Here is a 14,961-nt window from a genome sequence, read left to right on the forward strand (position 1 = left end):
TATTCAATAAAACATCTTTATCTCTTTTGGGTCTATAATCAAGATAGAAATCAGACAGAAATGGAATAATAGTGAGCTATGTAGGAAAGAATAGGAAGAGAGACAGAACACAGATGGCAATCAGGACATTTAGTGTCGGCAGAGAGCTCTCAAAAGCTCTGCTGCAGACCTTTGGTGGCATTGACCTCCTGGAGATCTGACTGTTCATCCTCACCACAGGTTTTATCAGGACTTACATCCAACTGCTACTCATTACTTACCAAAGATTGCTGAGCACACCTTGCACCCTTGTAATGGTTTCCATTCTACTCTTTGTTTTCAGCACTCCATGTTTCAGCTGACATGTTTTAGCTGATTAGTTTTAGCTTAAATTTCCAAAGCAGCTATTGCTTTAGGGGGTTTAGACACTGTCAAAGTTACAAGAGGAGTGTTGAGAGTGCTTAGCCCATACCCTGTGCCATTAGAGCAACTTTTGTTATTTCACACCCCGGTCTTGCATCCTTATGTAACCTCTTCTTGCATTGATTGGCTAATTCACAGATCCTGGTAATCAGTGCTATCTGGAACAGAAGTAATTTGTTTTTCACTGTTTGTTTTTGGTTTTGTTTTTTTCTTTTTTGCCTTAATATTCATGAGAACGCTATCCCAGCTTTTCCATTTTTGAATGTTTTCTAACTATTCCATGTTGTGCTTTGCCTTAATTCTTGAGAGTCAAATGATGCATTAAGGATGAGTGGATCTCACCCCACCATTAACTGCCAGCAAGTAAGTAAATGACTTTTCTAAACTAAGTAGCAGTAATTTCATGTTCTTCTTTCTGCTGATAATCCCCACTATGTGTATTGGTAGTACTGCTCCGTGATCCCAGATGATCCATCTGCTGAGGTGTATGTTCAGCTTTTCAGTGCAGAGGCAAGTCAGCAAAATACCAACATTGCAAAAATATTATCAGAACGAGCAACTTTGAAAAAAGTAAAGGAACCTTGACAAAAATACCCAAGTATCCAGGCTTATTTAGTGACTTATTTAGTGCTTGCTATGTCTTCGTAGCTGGAACCTGGAAACATGTTGCTATCTAGAAAGATGTCTTCTCGTTACCTGAGCCAGGAATGGTCTGATGAGAGCTTACCTATTTAGAAATGAGAGGCCACAAAGTAAACACCTTGAAGTTCCCTGCAGAAGCACTGAACATCCCTTTTGCTCATCAGCTCACGAACAGATTTTCCATATTAACTGAAAACTGAATGATGTAATCAATGTGAGCACATGAGGTATCACAACCATTATGATGTGTGGGTGAATGTCTTCTCACCAGCCTATTTAGTACTGCTGCTGGGGGATTTTCCACCAATTTTTACTGTAGTGCAAAATGTGTGTATAAAGGTGTTTTAGCGTGTTTTACCTCTGAATTATGTCATTTGCCAGCATACCAGACAGTTCTGGGTGCACATCTGACTGTTTGGCTCCTCATTCCTTTACCTCAAAATGCAACAGCAATGTCACTCAATTTGCCAGCTGCTTCCTGCTTTCCATTCTCTTTGCTCAACCCTTTCATCTCCCATCTCTCATGATGGCAACATCCTGAAGTCATTAAATATGAACCAAATACCTAAAGGGAGCCTACAGAGGGGAGGGGGATCAATTCTTTGAAAGGGTAGATAACAGCAGGACAAAGGGAAATGGTTTTAAGTTGAGGGAGGGAAGATTTAGGTTGGATGTCAGGGGGAAGTTCTTTACAGAGAGAGTGGTGAGGTGCTGGGACAGGCTGCCCAGGGAGGTTGTGGATGCCCTGTCCCTGGAGGTGTTCAAGGCCAGGTTGGATGGGGCCCTGGGCAGCCTGGTCTAGTACTGAATGTGGAGGTTGGTGGCCCTGCATGTGGCAGGGGGTTGGAGATTCATGATCCTTGAGGTCCCTTCCAACCCTGGCCATTCTGTGATTTTTTGATTCTGTGAAATACTACCAAATGATTGACTGGGATGAGGGAGCAGTGGGTGAAGCTATTCCACAATAATAGTCCTACCCTTCTGATACAAAGTTCTGTATTCCTCCTGCTTTTTCAGTCATATGGACAACTCTTATCAGTCAATATAATTTGAAGTACACGAATGTTGTCCGTTTAAATTATTCATCATTGCATTTAAGACATGTAGCAAGTTGCTTGTAGACACTAAAATTATTACTGGAAAAGTGGATGGATTTTTGCATAGGAATCATAGGAGTTTGTTAGCTTTGTTTCCTGTCAAATTTCATGTGGTTTCCAATGCAATACTGTGCAGCCTGGAGATTTGTAGTAGTACTGTCTGCCCAGAACTCTGAGCCATGAATCCAGATGTGGGCAGAACAGGATGAATACTGGGATAATGTATTGCCATCATATATAACTGATGCAGTCACATGATTTCCAAAGAGTTAAGCCGTTGTGCAGTTGTAGGCAAATGAAATGGATGCAACATTTCGTGATGACACAGCTGACCATCGTCAGCTAACACATTTTGTGAGCACTAGCATCTAGCATTGACAAGATTACGTGCCACTTAAAAATCTGTTAACTAGCAAGTCTTTAAGAAAAAAAAACCAAAAACAAACAAAAAAACCACATCTTTTTGGTATATATCCAAATATTCCATTTGATACTGAAAAAAGACCTATTCTGTGTTGATCATTTACTCTTACCATTCATGAATACTTGAACAAAATAATGACATAACAAGGCTGCTTTAAAACAGCATCTTCTTTAGGCATAAACAGTGCCAAAAATTTTTGCTTAAAAATAGTTTAATGCAAAATGGTACGAACATAATCAACTTTATCAATACTGTAACAAACAAAAGGAATCGCAGATGCAGAATTCAATCAGAAAAATGTTAAGCATAAACCAGTTCTACTTAATGTGACAAACATATTAATTGCAATTGTTTGGGTACTACTAATAATTTGAAAACAAAAAAGCAATTAAAAAAAAAGTTTAACACAAATTGGTAACTGAAGGCTGAAGAAGCATTGTGTAATTTATTGAAATCCCTCTTGTCCTAAGTCCATTCAACTCATGAATAAAATGTTACTGATCCTATATGAAATATGTATTATTTTGTTACTCCTTTTTTTTCTAATTCTGGTAAACTGCAGAGAATCCCCTGTGATTGGAATGGTACTTGTTCTCACTGCTTGCCTGCCAACAGCTTTTGGTAATACTTCATAGTCACAAAGATAGGAACTCTTTCCTGTCTGTGTAAGGCATCATAGCAAACATCCTGGGTTTTATAGGTCATAGTGTTCAACCAGTAGCAGGCAATTTCTCTAGCCTTCCATCAGATGCTCTCTATTCTAGAAGGTACCTAAGCATAGTTTAGATGTGTTTCTAGTCTCTTGCTTGTGTCCATTTTCTTTTCAAGAGCTTTATAGTTCATCTTTTATTGAGATATCACATAACATAAAACCTATGAGGTTCCTAAGAGAGTTGGGAACTGGGAGTAGTGCTTCCACTGCTGGAACAACTAATCCTGCTCCCTGTCTGGATACTCATGAAATGCTCCAGTAGCTGCACGTTGTTCTGCATTTCTTTCTTCCCGTGAGTTTCTCAGGAACCCATAAAAAGGCAGGACCTCTGCAAGTGCCTGTGTGTCTCTGTGTGTTGCTGTTGTCGTGTAGGTGTGCAGTAGATCCAACACTTTGGAAAAGAATCTTGGCTGTACGTAGGCAGGTGGATGTAGTGTGGAGTTACCCTTCCAGCCTCTGAAAACAGATAGGTCATCCACCCAGCAAAATGGCCAGGGCACTTCTGGCACAGGGCTTCTTTTTTACCTTTATTAAAACAAAAAGGATGCCAAAACAGCAGAGAGGTCTTCAAGTAAGTTAACGTTAAATTTTTCATCATTAATTAAGCACTCCAAAAATGGGATAAGACAATTAATTAATCATACATATGCAATTCTGTTCCACTTTGCACTGGAAATATTGTTTTTCTCTAACTTAAATTAGTATGCACTAATTACTTGATATATTGTAGTATATTTTCCCCTAAGTGTTTAGATAATTACTGTCCGCAACAGCTGGTAGAAGGTTCCCAGTACAGTACCTGTATACCCTGTAAATTGAAAGTTTGCACTGGACCTCATACTCAGCATAATGGATATGGTGCACAGGATAAAAAACAAATTAAATCTTGTGAAAACTTACAGAAGCTGACCTTAATGGATGGTGATGATATCACTGTGCTTATAAGACTGTTTGCAGTGTCCATGTAAGCACATTTGATATGCCATAGAATCATAAAATGTCTTGGGTTGGAAGGGGAATCCCCAGCCAGCTCAGGCTGCTCATCCAACCCAGCCTTGAATGCCTCCAGGGATGGGGCACCACAGCTTCTCTGGACAGCCTGTGCCACTGCCTCACCATTCTATGTGTGAAAAATTTTCTACTAATATCCAATCTAAGTCTTCCTCTCTTAGTATAAAAGTGATCCCCCTTGTCTTATCACTATCTCTCCATGTAAAAAGTTGGTCTCTGTTGTGTTTATAAGATACCTTTAAGTACTGGAAGGCTGCAATTAGGTCTGCTTGGAGCTTTCTCTTCTCCAAGCTGAACAAGCCCAAGTCTGTCAGCCAGTCTTCACAGGAATGCTGCTCCAGCCCTCTGATCATCTCCATGGCCCTCCTTTGGACACAAAACAACAGCTCTATGTCTTTCTTGTGCTGAGGATCCAGCATCATCTGAGACTTCTATTTTCTTTATATTGAAGAATAAGAAAGAGTTTGCAGTACAAAATAGTTTGGTAAATATCTACTGCAACTGCATGAACAAAACTGACAACGGACTTTCAATCCATATGTAATCTTTATTTAACCTTTTGGTGGGGAACTTACCTGACATATAAAGAAAATTAAAAACTTCATATGTCTTGAATAACCTGTGAGACCCTTTCCATTGAATTAGCAAGGGCACATGGTATTTCTGACACTATGGGAAGATGCATACAGATGATGCTCTGCTTATAATACCATAATCACAAAATTCTGCCCACAGACATTCACAATTTTTTTAAAGCATTTTGGTATGAGCTGCTGTCATTAAGATTTGCAAGTCACTGACATTGACATTTATACTTGTTTGTGCTGGAGAGCTGCTGAAGTCAGGAACATAATGTCCAGTGAACCATTGCATGAAGTAATGGTTTATCTGTGTCACTGGATTTTTAATTAAAGCACAGCAGAACGTTACAAACTTTGGGTTTTGTTCTGTCATCTAGAATAAATGAAATAAAATGAGAATGCTTATATTCACCTTTGCTCTTCTTTTTTACAATACTAAGATATTTTATATCTCACCATAACTGATTATGATAGTAGCCACTGTATGTTTTTGTCAACAAGCAGAAGCCACTTTTTAGAGACATCCTAACCCTAAAAAGATGTATGCATGCATATAACTTTATGTTGTTTAAATAATCTGCTGGAGGTGAATAGCACTGTTTTCCATATAATAAAGAAGAGTGAAGTAGTAGCAACAGAGTACTAAACTGAGATAAAGAAGCACTTTGTAAATGTTCAGTTTCTCTAGATGGTATTTCACAGTATAGCAGTCTTCTTAAAAAAAAAAAAAAAACTTCAGAAGTCACCTGGACCTAAAATACTGTTTTTGTACATAATGACTGATATTTTGCTGAGAGAATAGTCCTCTGGATGGATGATCATACAATCATAGAATGATTCATCATTTTATTTCATTAGATGGTGTTTGAAATGGGAGATGCTCTGTTTGTGTGATAATTGATAGTAGAAACGAAACTGTCTGTTATATGGCCACTGAAGGAATGTATGGCAGCTTAATATTTCTTAGCAGCCTATTGGCATCAGTAGTTTTTCCTTCAGCTTAAACACCTTTGGACAGGGGCTTGGCATGTAACCTGTGGGACATGTGTATTGAAACAAAGTGTGGCTCTGGACATGGAAGTGCCCCGACAGAATTAGTTTCTTCTTCAGCAATTCGCATTTTAGGTAATGATGTACCTCTCCTCATGCAGGGAACTTGTTTTCTTCAGAGGTGCTGACAGTGATGTGCCCCAGTGGCATCCAGGGAGGTCTCCTTTTGGGCAACCTTGCCTTACTGTGTTGTTTGGCATGGCTCTGATTTAACTGTAAATGAGGCCAAATGCCAGATGCATCGTATAAACTAATGATAACTGAAAAACTGTGCTGTATTTGGTGTGCAGTGAGAAAACAAATGGGTTGTTTCCTTTTAACTTTGTCACAGAAAGCTTCAAATGATCTTTTTTTTTTTTTTTTTTTTTTTTTTTTAATTAGTCACTGAGTAACCTATTCAATTCTGTCTCATTCATCAAGTGAGTTCTTCACGTAAAGACATCCTGTCAGGTGCAGCAGACAAAGCAGCAAACAGCATTGGTACTATTAATGACTCATAGAATGATATTGCAAGGATGGTAAAATGATACCTTATTATCTAGCAGACACTGATCATAATTGTATGATTTATAAAAACAAAACATATCAAATGTGTTGTAAATATGTTCTCCACTGAAGGAAAATAATGCCATTGAAATCAATTCAGTGATAAGCTATATCATCCTTCTGAACACAAAATGGGAGGGAATGTTTTACATATCCTTGGGATAAAAGGAGTTATCACTCTCAGCTATTCGTTTGGTAATGTTCATTTAATACTCATGCTATATCAGACATCATAAATCTTTCACTATTTTACTTTATGACACTGCAGAACTCTGATAGTTATGCTCTGTGTAAAATGTAATTCTCTGGTTTACCTGCCTGCTTGGATTGAACTGGCAAAGCTTAAATTGCTGTTGTGGTTTCTACCATACTTTGCTCATATCATATTGTTGTAATGAACACATTGTGCATATAGCACAGCGTTCATCTTCTTAAGGCAGAGTACAAGCCTTTTCTTTCTTGCAAAGAATGAGTAATTGCACTTGGATTTTAATATTTGTGTTTGCTTTTGGGTTTATTAGCTCTAACTGAAAACTCAGTAATTTGTGCGCTGCATCTGACTAGGTCTTGAAAAAATGGACTAGAGTTTCCCTGTACCTGTTCTGTGGATTTAAGCTATAACAAAATAGCACTGTGGCAAAAATGGACCTGTACTCTACTGGTTTGCTAGATGGCATTCTCATCATTACCAGCTTGAGGTTATGTTGAAAAACAAAGAAAACTAATTGTCACTGGTAAGAGCCTATGGCATAACAAGTCTTTTATTGTACCTCTCCTGAATTTGTTTTTTGATGTTTGTTCTGCAGACTCCAGAAGAAGGAGCCTCTACAACCATCTATGCAGCAGTATCACCTGAGATGGAAGGAGTTGGCGGCTGCTACCTTTACAATGAGAAAAGGACAAAATCAGCTGACATAGCATATGATGAGGAGCTGCAAAGAAGGCTCTGGACAGAAAGCTGCAAGATGGTTGGGATTTCTGATGAATCCAGCAGAGCTCCCTAGAAGAAGCCACTTCCAGCTGAGTAAATGAAATACATTGGCAAGCATCTAAGGTGAATTCTTGCAGCATCAGTCATCATCCTGGAAATCACTGTTCAGTCCCAAAGGCAAACATGAACAGCTCTGTTCTTCACTCAAACCCCTAGTCTGCTAGGGTGTAGGGGGAATATTCCCACAGAAAGATGTACGTGGTTGGTTTTAAATCTGACCATCAGTTTTGTAAATCATGATGTTTCAGTCCGTGATTAAAATACAATCTTTAACCTTGTGCAGAGTTGAGTTTTCATTTTTTGTTCGAGAAGAGAATACTTTCCCTGGTGAGCACTCTGTATCTATGGCATCTTGAACTTAAGCCACCTTTGTACATACAGTTTACTCTTTCATAATCAGTTTTAAAACTTGCTGCTTCTTTCCTTAAGCTTCATTAATCTTTAAGACTCTTTATACCGAATGTCAGTTCATTCTAATTCAGACATTTGGCATTCATTATAATTATATTGTTTCTATCATAACATTAGTTTTATATGTCAAATTTTATCCAGTGGTTTTAAGTGAAAATGAGAACAAAAAACAATATGTAAAATCATATGGTCTTAAGACAGGATGTGGAATTTAAATGTTTTCAGATGAGGTTTAAATAAGAACCTGAAGAATGAGGAAGGGATCAAATGTCAAAATAATGGCATGTATTGTGGCAGTGGGTGCATTCAGCTTGTTGTCTCTGCAGTGGGCATAGATTACTTGTCTCAATTTCTCCTGAGCCTATGTAAACTTGTTTCTTGCCTTTTCTTTAGCAAGGAGGTTCACTCATTTACCCATTGTTAAATGAAGAGTCATTTCCCTCGGTTAGTATTAAACCTGGTTTATATGAGTTTCAGGACTAAAGTTGGTGATTTGCAAAAGACATCAAACGGTGCTGTCCACCTCATCTGTGTTGCTAAGGGTTTTGGAGTTTGAGACTTTCAGCATGTCCTCTTTAGGTTGTTTCTTTTCTGTATTGAAAAATAGTCCATGCTTACCCACTTGAATTACTTACACAGAAGCGACAGGATATTTTTCATTTAATTATGCATCTCTCTCCTAAGAATTCCTAACAGAGAATTGCCTTTTTTTTTTTTTTACTGTTACTGAGAGTGGAACTGATATTTTTTATGGAACTATATTTGATAAACCCCACATTTCTTTTCGGAGTGGTAGAGTGGCCAGCTCAAATACTACTTGTTTTGAACAGTGAGTTCAGTTCTACCTGTATATGCCATTCAAGAAAAATGTTCACATCTATGAAGTGAGGAACAAAATTGATATGTGACAATACAGTTTGAGATTCTACAAGCTCAAATAACTAAAAGACAGAACTGGATTGACAATAGTTCAACATTTTAACCGTGAAGGTGATAAAGTGTTGGAATAACTTCCTGTCAAGTTTAGAAGTTGCCCCCAAATTTCTCTCCTCAGCAGAAGAAATTTTCCAAGCATGAATGGACTCTGTGACTAGGGAACCTGAAATCTTGATGTTAATGGCCTTCTCCCATGTCATTAATTTTAGGTATTGTCTGGAAAAGCAGCACAATCCTATAAATTCCATCACATTTCCTTTTTTAAGATACACACAATGATGGAAAGCAATAGGTGGCTGTAAAGCTTATATTTACTTTGAAGTATTGAAAATCACTGCATGAGAGAACTAAATGCAAAAATACTGTTGTGCTCTCATTTGCAGCAGATTATAAATAATATAAATGTATTTCTATGCACTGAGCCCCAGAATAATATCCCTTTTGGGCTTTTTTGCTCAGACCTGGTGCTTCACTGACCATATCTCCAGACTTTGGTTTAGAGAGAAATCACATCTGAGAGAAAGAAAGCATACTGACATGCCCAGAGAATAGCAAGGAGATGCCAAGACAAAAAATAGTATGAACAACGAAAAGCAGATGAGAATGAAAATAATAAAAATCTGAAGGAGAGCATATTTCCCCTCTGAATTAAGTAATGCATGATTTATTTCTGTCTCCTTAGAGTTAGTATGTACGTGGGTTAGCAGCAGGAAGTTTATCACTCACTCACTATAGCACTTTCTCCGTATGACTGGCTGACTTTTTTTGGTAACTGAATGTAGTGTTTGTGAAATGTGCCAGACTGACACCCTGGGAACTAAAATCCTCTGTTTATTCACGGATCATGCACAGGATGCACTAAGCCTGCTAGACAGCCAACATTTTCGTGTTGCCATAGCATTCCCACAGAGCATCACTGCTGCTAGAAGTATGCCTAGGATTACTCAAATTAGATAGAACCAAATTACCTTCAAGATTAACTCTATCAAAGCTACACAATTTTTAAACAACCAGTTTTATAGAATCATAAAATGGCTTGTGTTGGAAGGCATCCCAAAGATCATCAAGTTCCAACCCCCTGCCACAGGCAGGACCACCAATCTCCAGATCTGGTACTAGACCACATTGCCCTGGGACCCATCTGACCTGGTCTTGAGCACCTCCAGGGATTGAGTATCCACAGCCTCTCTGGGCAGGACCTCCCCACCTTCTCTGTGAAGAACAGAGTAGCATAAGGAACGGTAAAATTGCAAATACTAAAGGGAGTTAGCCACTCTTTCAGTGTACTCTGAACCACTTTGGTCTCAGTCCCGTGAGATCTGTTTTAATGGTATTGAAAACAATTTGTGTGAACCAGGAATACAAATTACAGATTGTGCCTGAAAGAGGGAAAACTATGTCCTAAAATCAGAGATTTCTAGAACAGTGGAACACCATGAAATTATAGTTGAGCTAATTGTAAAACATTATCTTAAGAACTAGAAGTGGTGAATTGTGTCTACTTTGCAGTGTCATATAGGCATATGAGCTTGTCTTGAGCAAAATCCAGTGTTGTTATAAAGTCTTGCATGTCACTATGAGTCCTCCCCTTTGACAGCTGGAAAAATCCAACTTCATCCTTAACATATCTGTTTAGGGATAAGCACGTATATATATGTACCATATAGAAGCAAGACAATAATTTTACCTCTGCGTACAATGCTAAGAATTCCTTGACATTTCACATTTCAAGAACATGGAATTTTTGAAGACTGGAGAAGCCTGTTTTTTACTTCACAGAAGATATGGCTTAGAGATGGCTTCTGTCCTTATGGGAGATATGCATATATATGCAACAAACAAAAACCCAACCTGAGAACTTTTCAATCTTGCAAAGAAAGGTAAATCAGAGTTCAATAATTGTAAACTGAAGTTGGACAAGCTAACCTTACAACAGGAAAATAAATCATCTTTCTGTGAGAGTAATTACATACTGGAACACATAGATCTGAGAACTGAAGATAATGAAAGGATATCTCTTTTCCATAAAAGGCAAGGAGGCCAGGTAGGCTTCTAAGCAAAGTAGGTCAGTCACATAGAAGTCATACATTGATTTCCCTTAGGTCCAAAGCAAGAGCACTTATTTCTACTTGTATGAGGGTGGCCCAATGTTCACACTTCTAAAATGGATATTTCCATATCAGTACTCACCCAAAATAATGTTTAATTCAAAAATCCAGATGTAGCCTCACAAGGGAGCGAGAGGGAGGATCACTTTCCTCAACCTGCTGGCCATGTGCTTTTTAATGCACCCTGGGATACCACTGACCTTCTTGGCCGCAAGGGCACACTACTGGCTCATGGCCAACCTGCTGCCCACCAGGACACCCAGATCCCTCTCTGCAGAGCTCCTCTCCAGCAGCTCAGCCCCTAACCTGTACTGATGCTATTTAAACAACATTACCTAAAGAGTGAACCTGCATAGGTAATAAATAACGTGTTAACTTTTATGTCAATTAACTAGTTCATCTGCAAACTGTGGGGAAACTATGTACTGGAAGAATAACTGCTGTTATTCACACAAAGCAAGGTAGATGAATCTTTGCTTCAAGTTCAAAATTGATCGAAGCCCTAAAAGTAGTACCTCTAGCCACACTTCCACAATGTTTTGTAAATATTAAAAACTATTGCTCAGTTTTTGCACAACTATCAATTGCTATGGTATACCATATAAAAAAGGAACCTTATTACTTGTCCTCAAGATTACTATTGCATCTTCCAAATGCACAGTGATATTATTGCTAAATACAAAAATACATGGCAGATATTTAATTAAGTCCTCATCCTAAATAAGCTATGATCATGCAAACTTTGGCTTTTGTACAGTTTAGGAGTGAGAATGTCCTTGCTCAATCCATGACATGGTTTATGTTCCAGCTGTCACCACAGAAAGACAAAATCAGATCCCAGTGAAATTAACATGAAATCTGTCACAGATAAGACATGGATAAATATATGAGTTCCCTGAGATATGATTTTAAAGTGGTGGAGGTTGAGGGAATTGACCAATCTGCAACGGCAGAAGGTCAATGCAAAATGTGAATTGCACAATATAAGGCCAGGCAAGACAATAAGACATTTTAAGAATAACTGTTTGAAGGTAATTGTTTTCCTTTCTAAAACAAAACTGTGCTTCAGCAATACACTGAAGTAGCTGTGAGGCACACTGGGTACAACAGGAGATAAAGTATTTAGAGATAAACTCTCTGGGTTCAAAAAATATGTGGAAGTACTAATTTATATTTTGAAGAGTATCCCTGACATGTCTATTTGAGGGCTTAACCAAACAATATTCCACATCACTTGTAAAGTCTTCTAAACAAAAGCCACAGATGAGCAAATATCAGATTTTTGAGAAGAGTGAAACAATTTGAAGGTGGTGAGTGTGCAGAATTGAAACACATTGTCACTGATATTATTAAAAAGTCAGCAAAGATGTCAGTATGGGACTCGCAACAAAGAGAATCCTTGTCTACTGAGATACTAGAGCAGACCTGGGATTTAGCACATTTCTCGTAGCTTGCCTGCAAAGTAGTCTTGAGCGTTGCCAAGAAGAAAACATAGCAGCAGCCAAGTGTGCTGTTTCCAGATCTATGTAGTTGTTAGCTTCAGTATTGCACCCATCAACGCTTGTTAGCATCTCTCTTTTTGGAAATGGAGCCATGCCAAGAATTCCTTTCTCACAAGCACTCAAGAGCCACAGAAGAATCAAAAGATAGCAGTGACCTTTATGTATTTCAACAAAAGCCATGCAGATTGAAACCAATTCCTTTAAGTGAAAGATGACTTAATCCCAGGATGAAAAAAAAAAAAAAGACCGTGTCATTTCTTGAGTGACATTTTACCTGTTCACCATTTTACATATAGAATGCAAAGCAAACAACATTATGATGGTAAGCAGGCTTACATCTTTCCTAAGGAGAATGAAACAGGAAATAGCCTACCTTCTATCTTTTCACTGCTTGAATTCTCAATAAGACTTTAAGTACCTTCACTGCAAAGCAGATTCATTTTACATATTTATCTTCCCTTTTCTGAAACCACTAACAAAACTAGTTGTAGCTTGCCATGTCTATGGAACGCATGGTATAGTCAATACTGACCTGCATATATTAAATATGTATGATGTATCTAAGGCATCTTTAATAAGAAAAAAAGAGAAAAACAGATTATTTTTGAGAATTGCAACAGAACTAATGCCCAAATACTTCATTATTTTCCTAGGGACATCTTCTATTGAAGTAAGTCTCAGTTCTTCAGAAGAAAACCCAGAAAATCCATAAAGTTAATGTAAAATATTTACAGAGAACTTTTCCCTCAGCTGTGCTGTAAATCTCTGCTGAGGTTAATGAGACATCCCAGTCACTGGAGAAAGACATGTCACTTAATAGCAGAATAAGCTATAAAAACCTTGTATCATTTAAATTTGATAATGCCTTGGGACATTATCTCTAGAGTGAAAGCACCTTCATGCTTCTATTGATGTATTAAAGCTCTCTCTTTGTCTCGAAGAGATTAATCTAAGAAAATGTGCAATCTAAAAATTCCTCTCATACGAGTATATTGAGAGAAGAGCGTAGCATTCATTTCACTTACACTAAATCATCTAAAAGCAGGATAGATAGCCAGACAGTTAGGCTCCATCTGCGATTATACTGAGTGTAATACTTCTGAGGGACAATTCCTCTGACCTGTTCTAGTATTAAATGAGACATCTGCTAGAGATGCCATCTTTGTGGCTGACCACAGAGGGAAAATAGACAAGTGATCTAAAGTAAACACCTAGCACATGTAAATTGTCGAAATCTTGTTGGCTCAGGCAGCTTTAAATGGAACCTAACTGCCTAAGAATACAGCTTTTCATTTCTAGGATTGTTTTTTCTGTAGTTTCTTAGCTCAAAAGGTACAACAGGAGTCTTCTGATGTGATCTTCAATGCAACAAAGATCTGCTAATTCTGACTTGGGTCATCTCTTCTAGTCAAAAGTGTTTGAAAGTTTCCAGTGAAATATATCATCTTGGATATGTTTTTCCAGTCATAAATTGTGCCCAGTTTAAAAACTTGAGCTTTATTTCACATCTGGGCAGAGGTAGCTTTTCAGCTATTTATTTAATCCACTTACACTTTCATCTGCTGGGCTGTAGAACCTATATTCTCATCCCTGTGGATATGGCTTGCCAGGGAAGAAGTCATCTTGTGGCATTTTTTGATAATCAAACTTGATTTAGCTCTTTGAATCTTTCATTAGAAATCATGTTTTATACCTTATCTTATAATCATTTTGTTGTCTCTTTATGAGTCTGGTACAATTTTTCAACTTCCTGCCTTCAGGACCTGAAAAGCTATTTTTGACATACATAGGTAGTATAACCACACTAGTCAGCCTATTTTTTCTCTGTTCCTACACCCCAAGCCATACAAACTTTCTTGCCTAAAACATCTCAGTAGAGCTTTAAGCTTTTTTCATGCCCACAAAGCCCAATAAGTACAGCCCACTTTGTTTCAAGATGTATAGTCTCATAGAACTCAGAACACTTCTTTTATCATGATTTATTTCCACAGTTAAAGCCCTAAATCTGCAATAAAGAACGCTTGAGCGGGTTTTGGAGCTGTTGATTCAGGAGGTGCAACAGGGATTGAGCATCAGAGCACTGACATCATGAAAATATGCCATAGTTCAGCAATTAAAGCCATAGATAAAGGAATACTCCTGCCTTATCTGGAACGTAAATAATTTCACTAAATCAGCCATTTTATTCATTTTTATGATTACTTCTTTTATTTCTCACTCTGACAGAATTTCCCTGAAGATATTTCTCTTATCCCAGCCGGGATTTTCTGTGTAAATGCACATTTCTTTGCACCTGTCAGGTGAAGGGATCTCAATTGCACAACACTTCAGCACAGTGCTGAAGCTTCAGCAGCTTGGCTACAAACTCTGGACCTAGCAATGATTTTGGGAAGCATGTTAGGACCTCGGAGATTTCCTTTTTAATCTAACTCCCCATCTTCATTTTTCATCTCTCTTTCTCCTCCATAACCAGCTTCTCTGCTCCACTGTGCTTTTGGAAGATGCCTCCCAAAGCTGATGGAAACAAGTTGTTTTTCCACCCATCAAC

General features: G+C 38.1%; 1 protein-coding gene across 1 annotated transcript in view; it reads left to right on the plus strand.

The window, feature by feature from the left end:
• DHRSX (dehydrogenase/reductase X-linked) overlaps positions 1-7,751 on the plus strand; it is a 162,353-nt gene extending 154,602 nt beyond the window's left edge. Inside the window, exon 7 of the mRNA XM_031596141.2 lies at positions 7,272-7,751. Coding sequence (XP_031452001.2) covers positions 7,272-7,469 — 198 coding nt within the window. The 3' untranslated portion in view covers positions 7,470-7,751. The remainder of the gene's footprint in view (positions 1-7,271) is intronic.
• The last annotated feature ends 7,210 nt before the right edge of the window (positions 7,752-14,961 follow it).

Source organism: Phasianus colchicus, chromosome 1 (genome assembly GCF_987193195.1).
Source record: "Phasianus colchicus chromosome 1, bPhaCol1.hap1.1, whole genome shotgun sequence".
NCBI lineage: Eukaryota > Metazoa > Chordata > Aves > Galliformes > Phasianidae > Phasianus > Phasianus colchicus.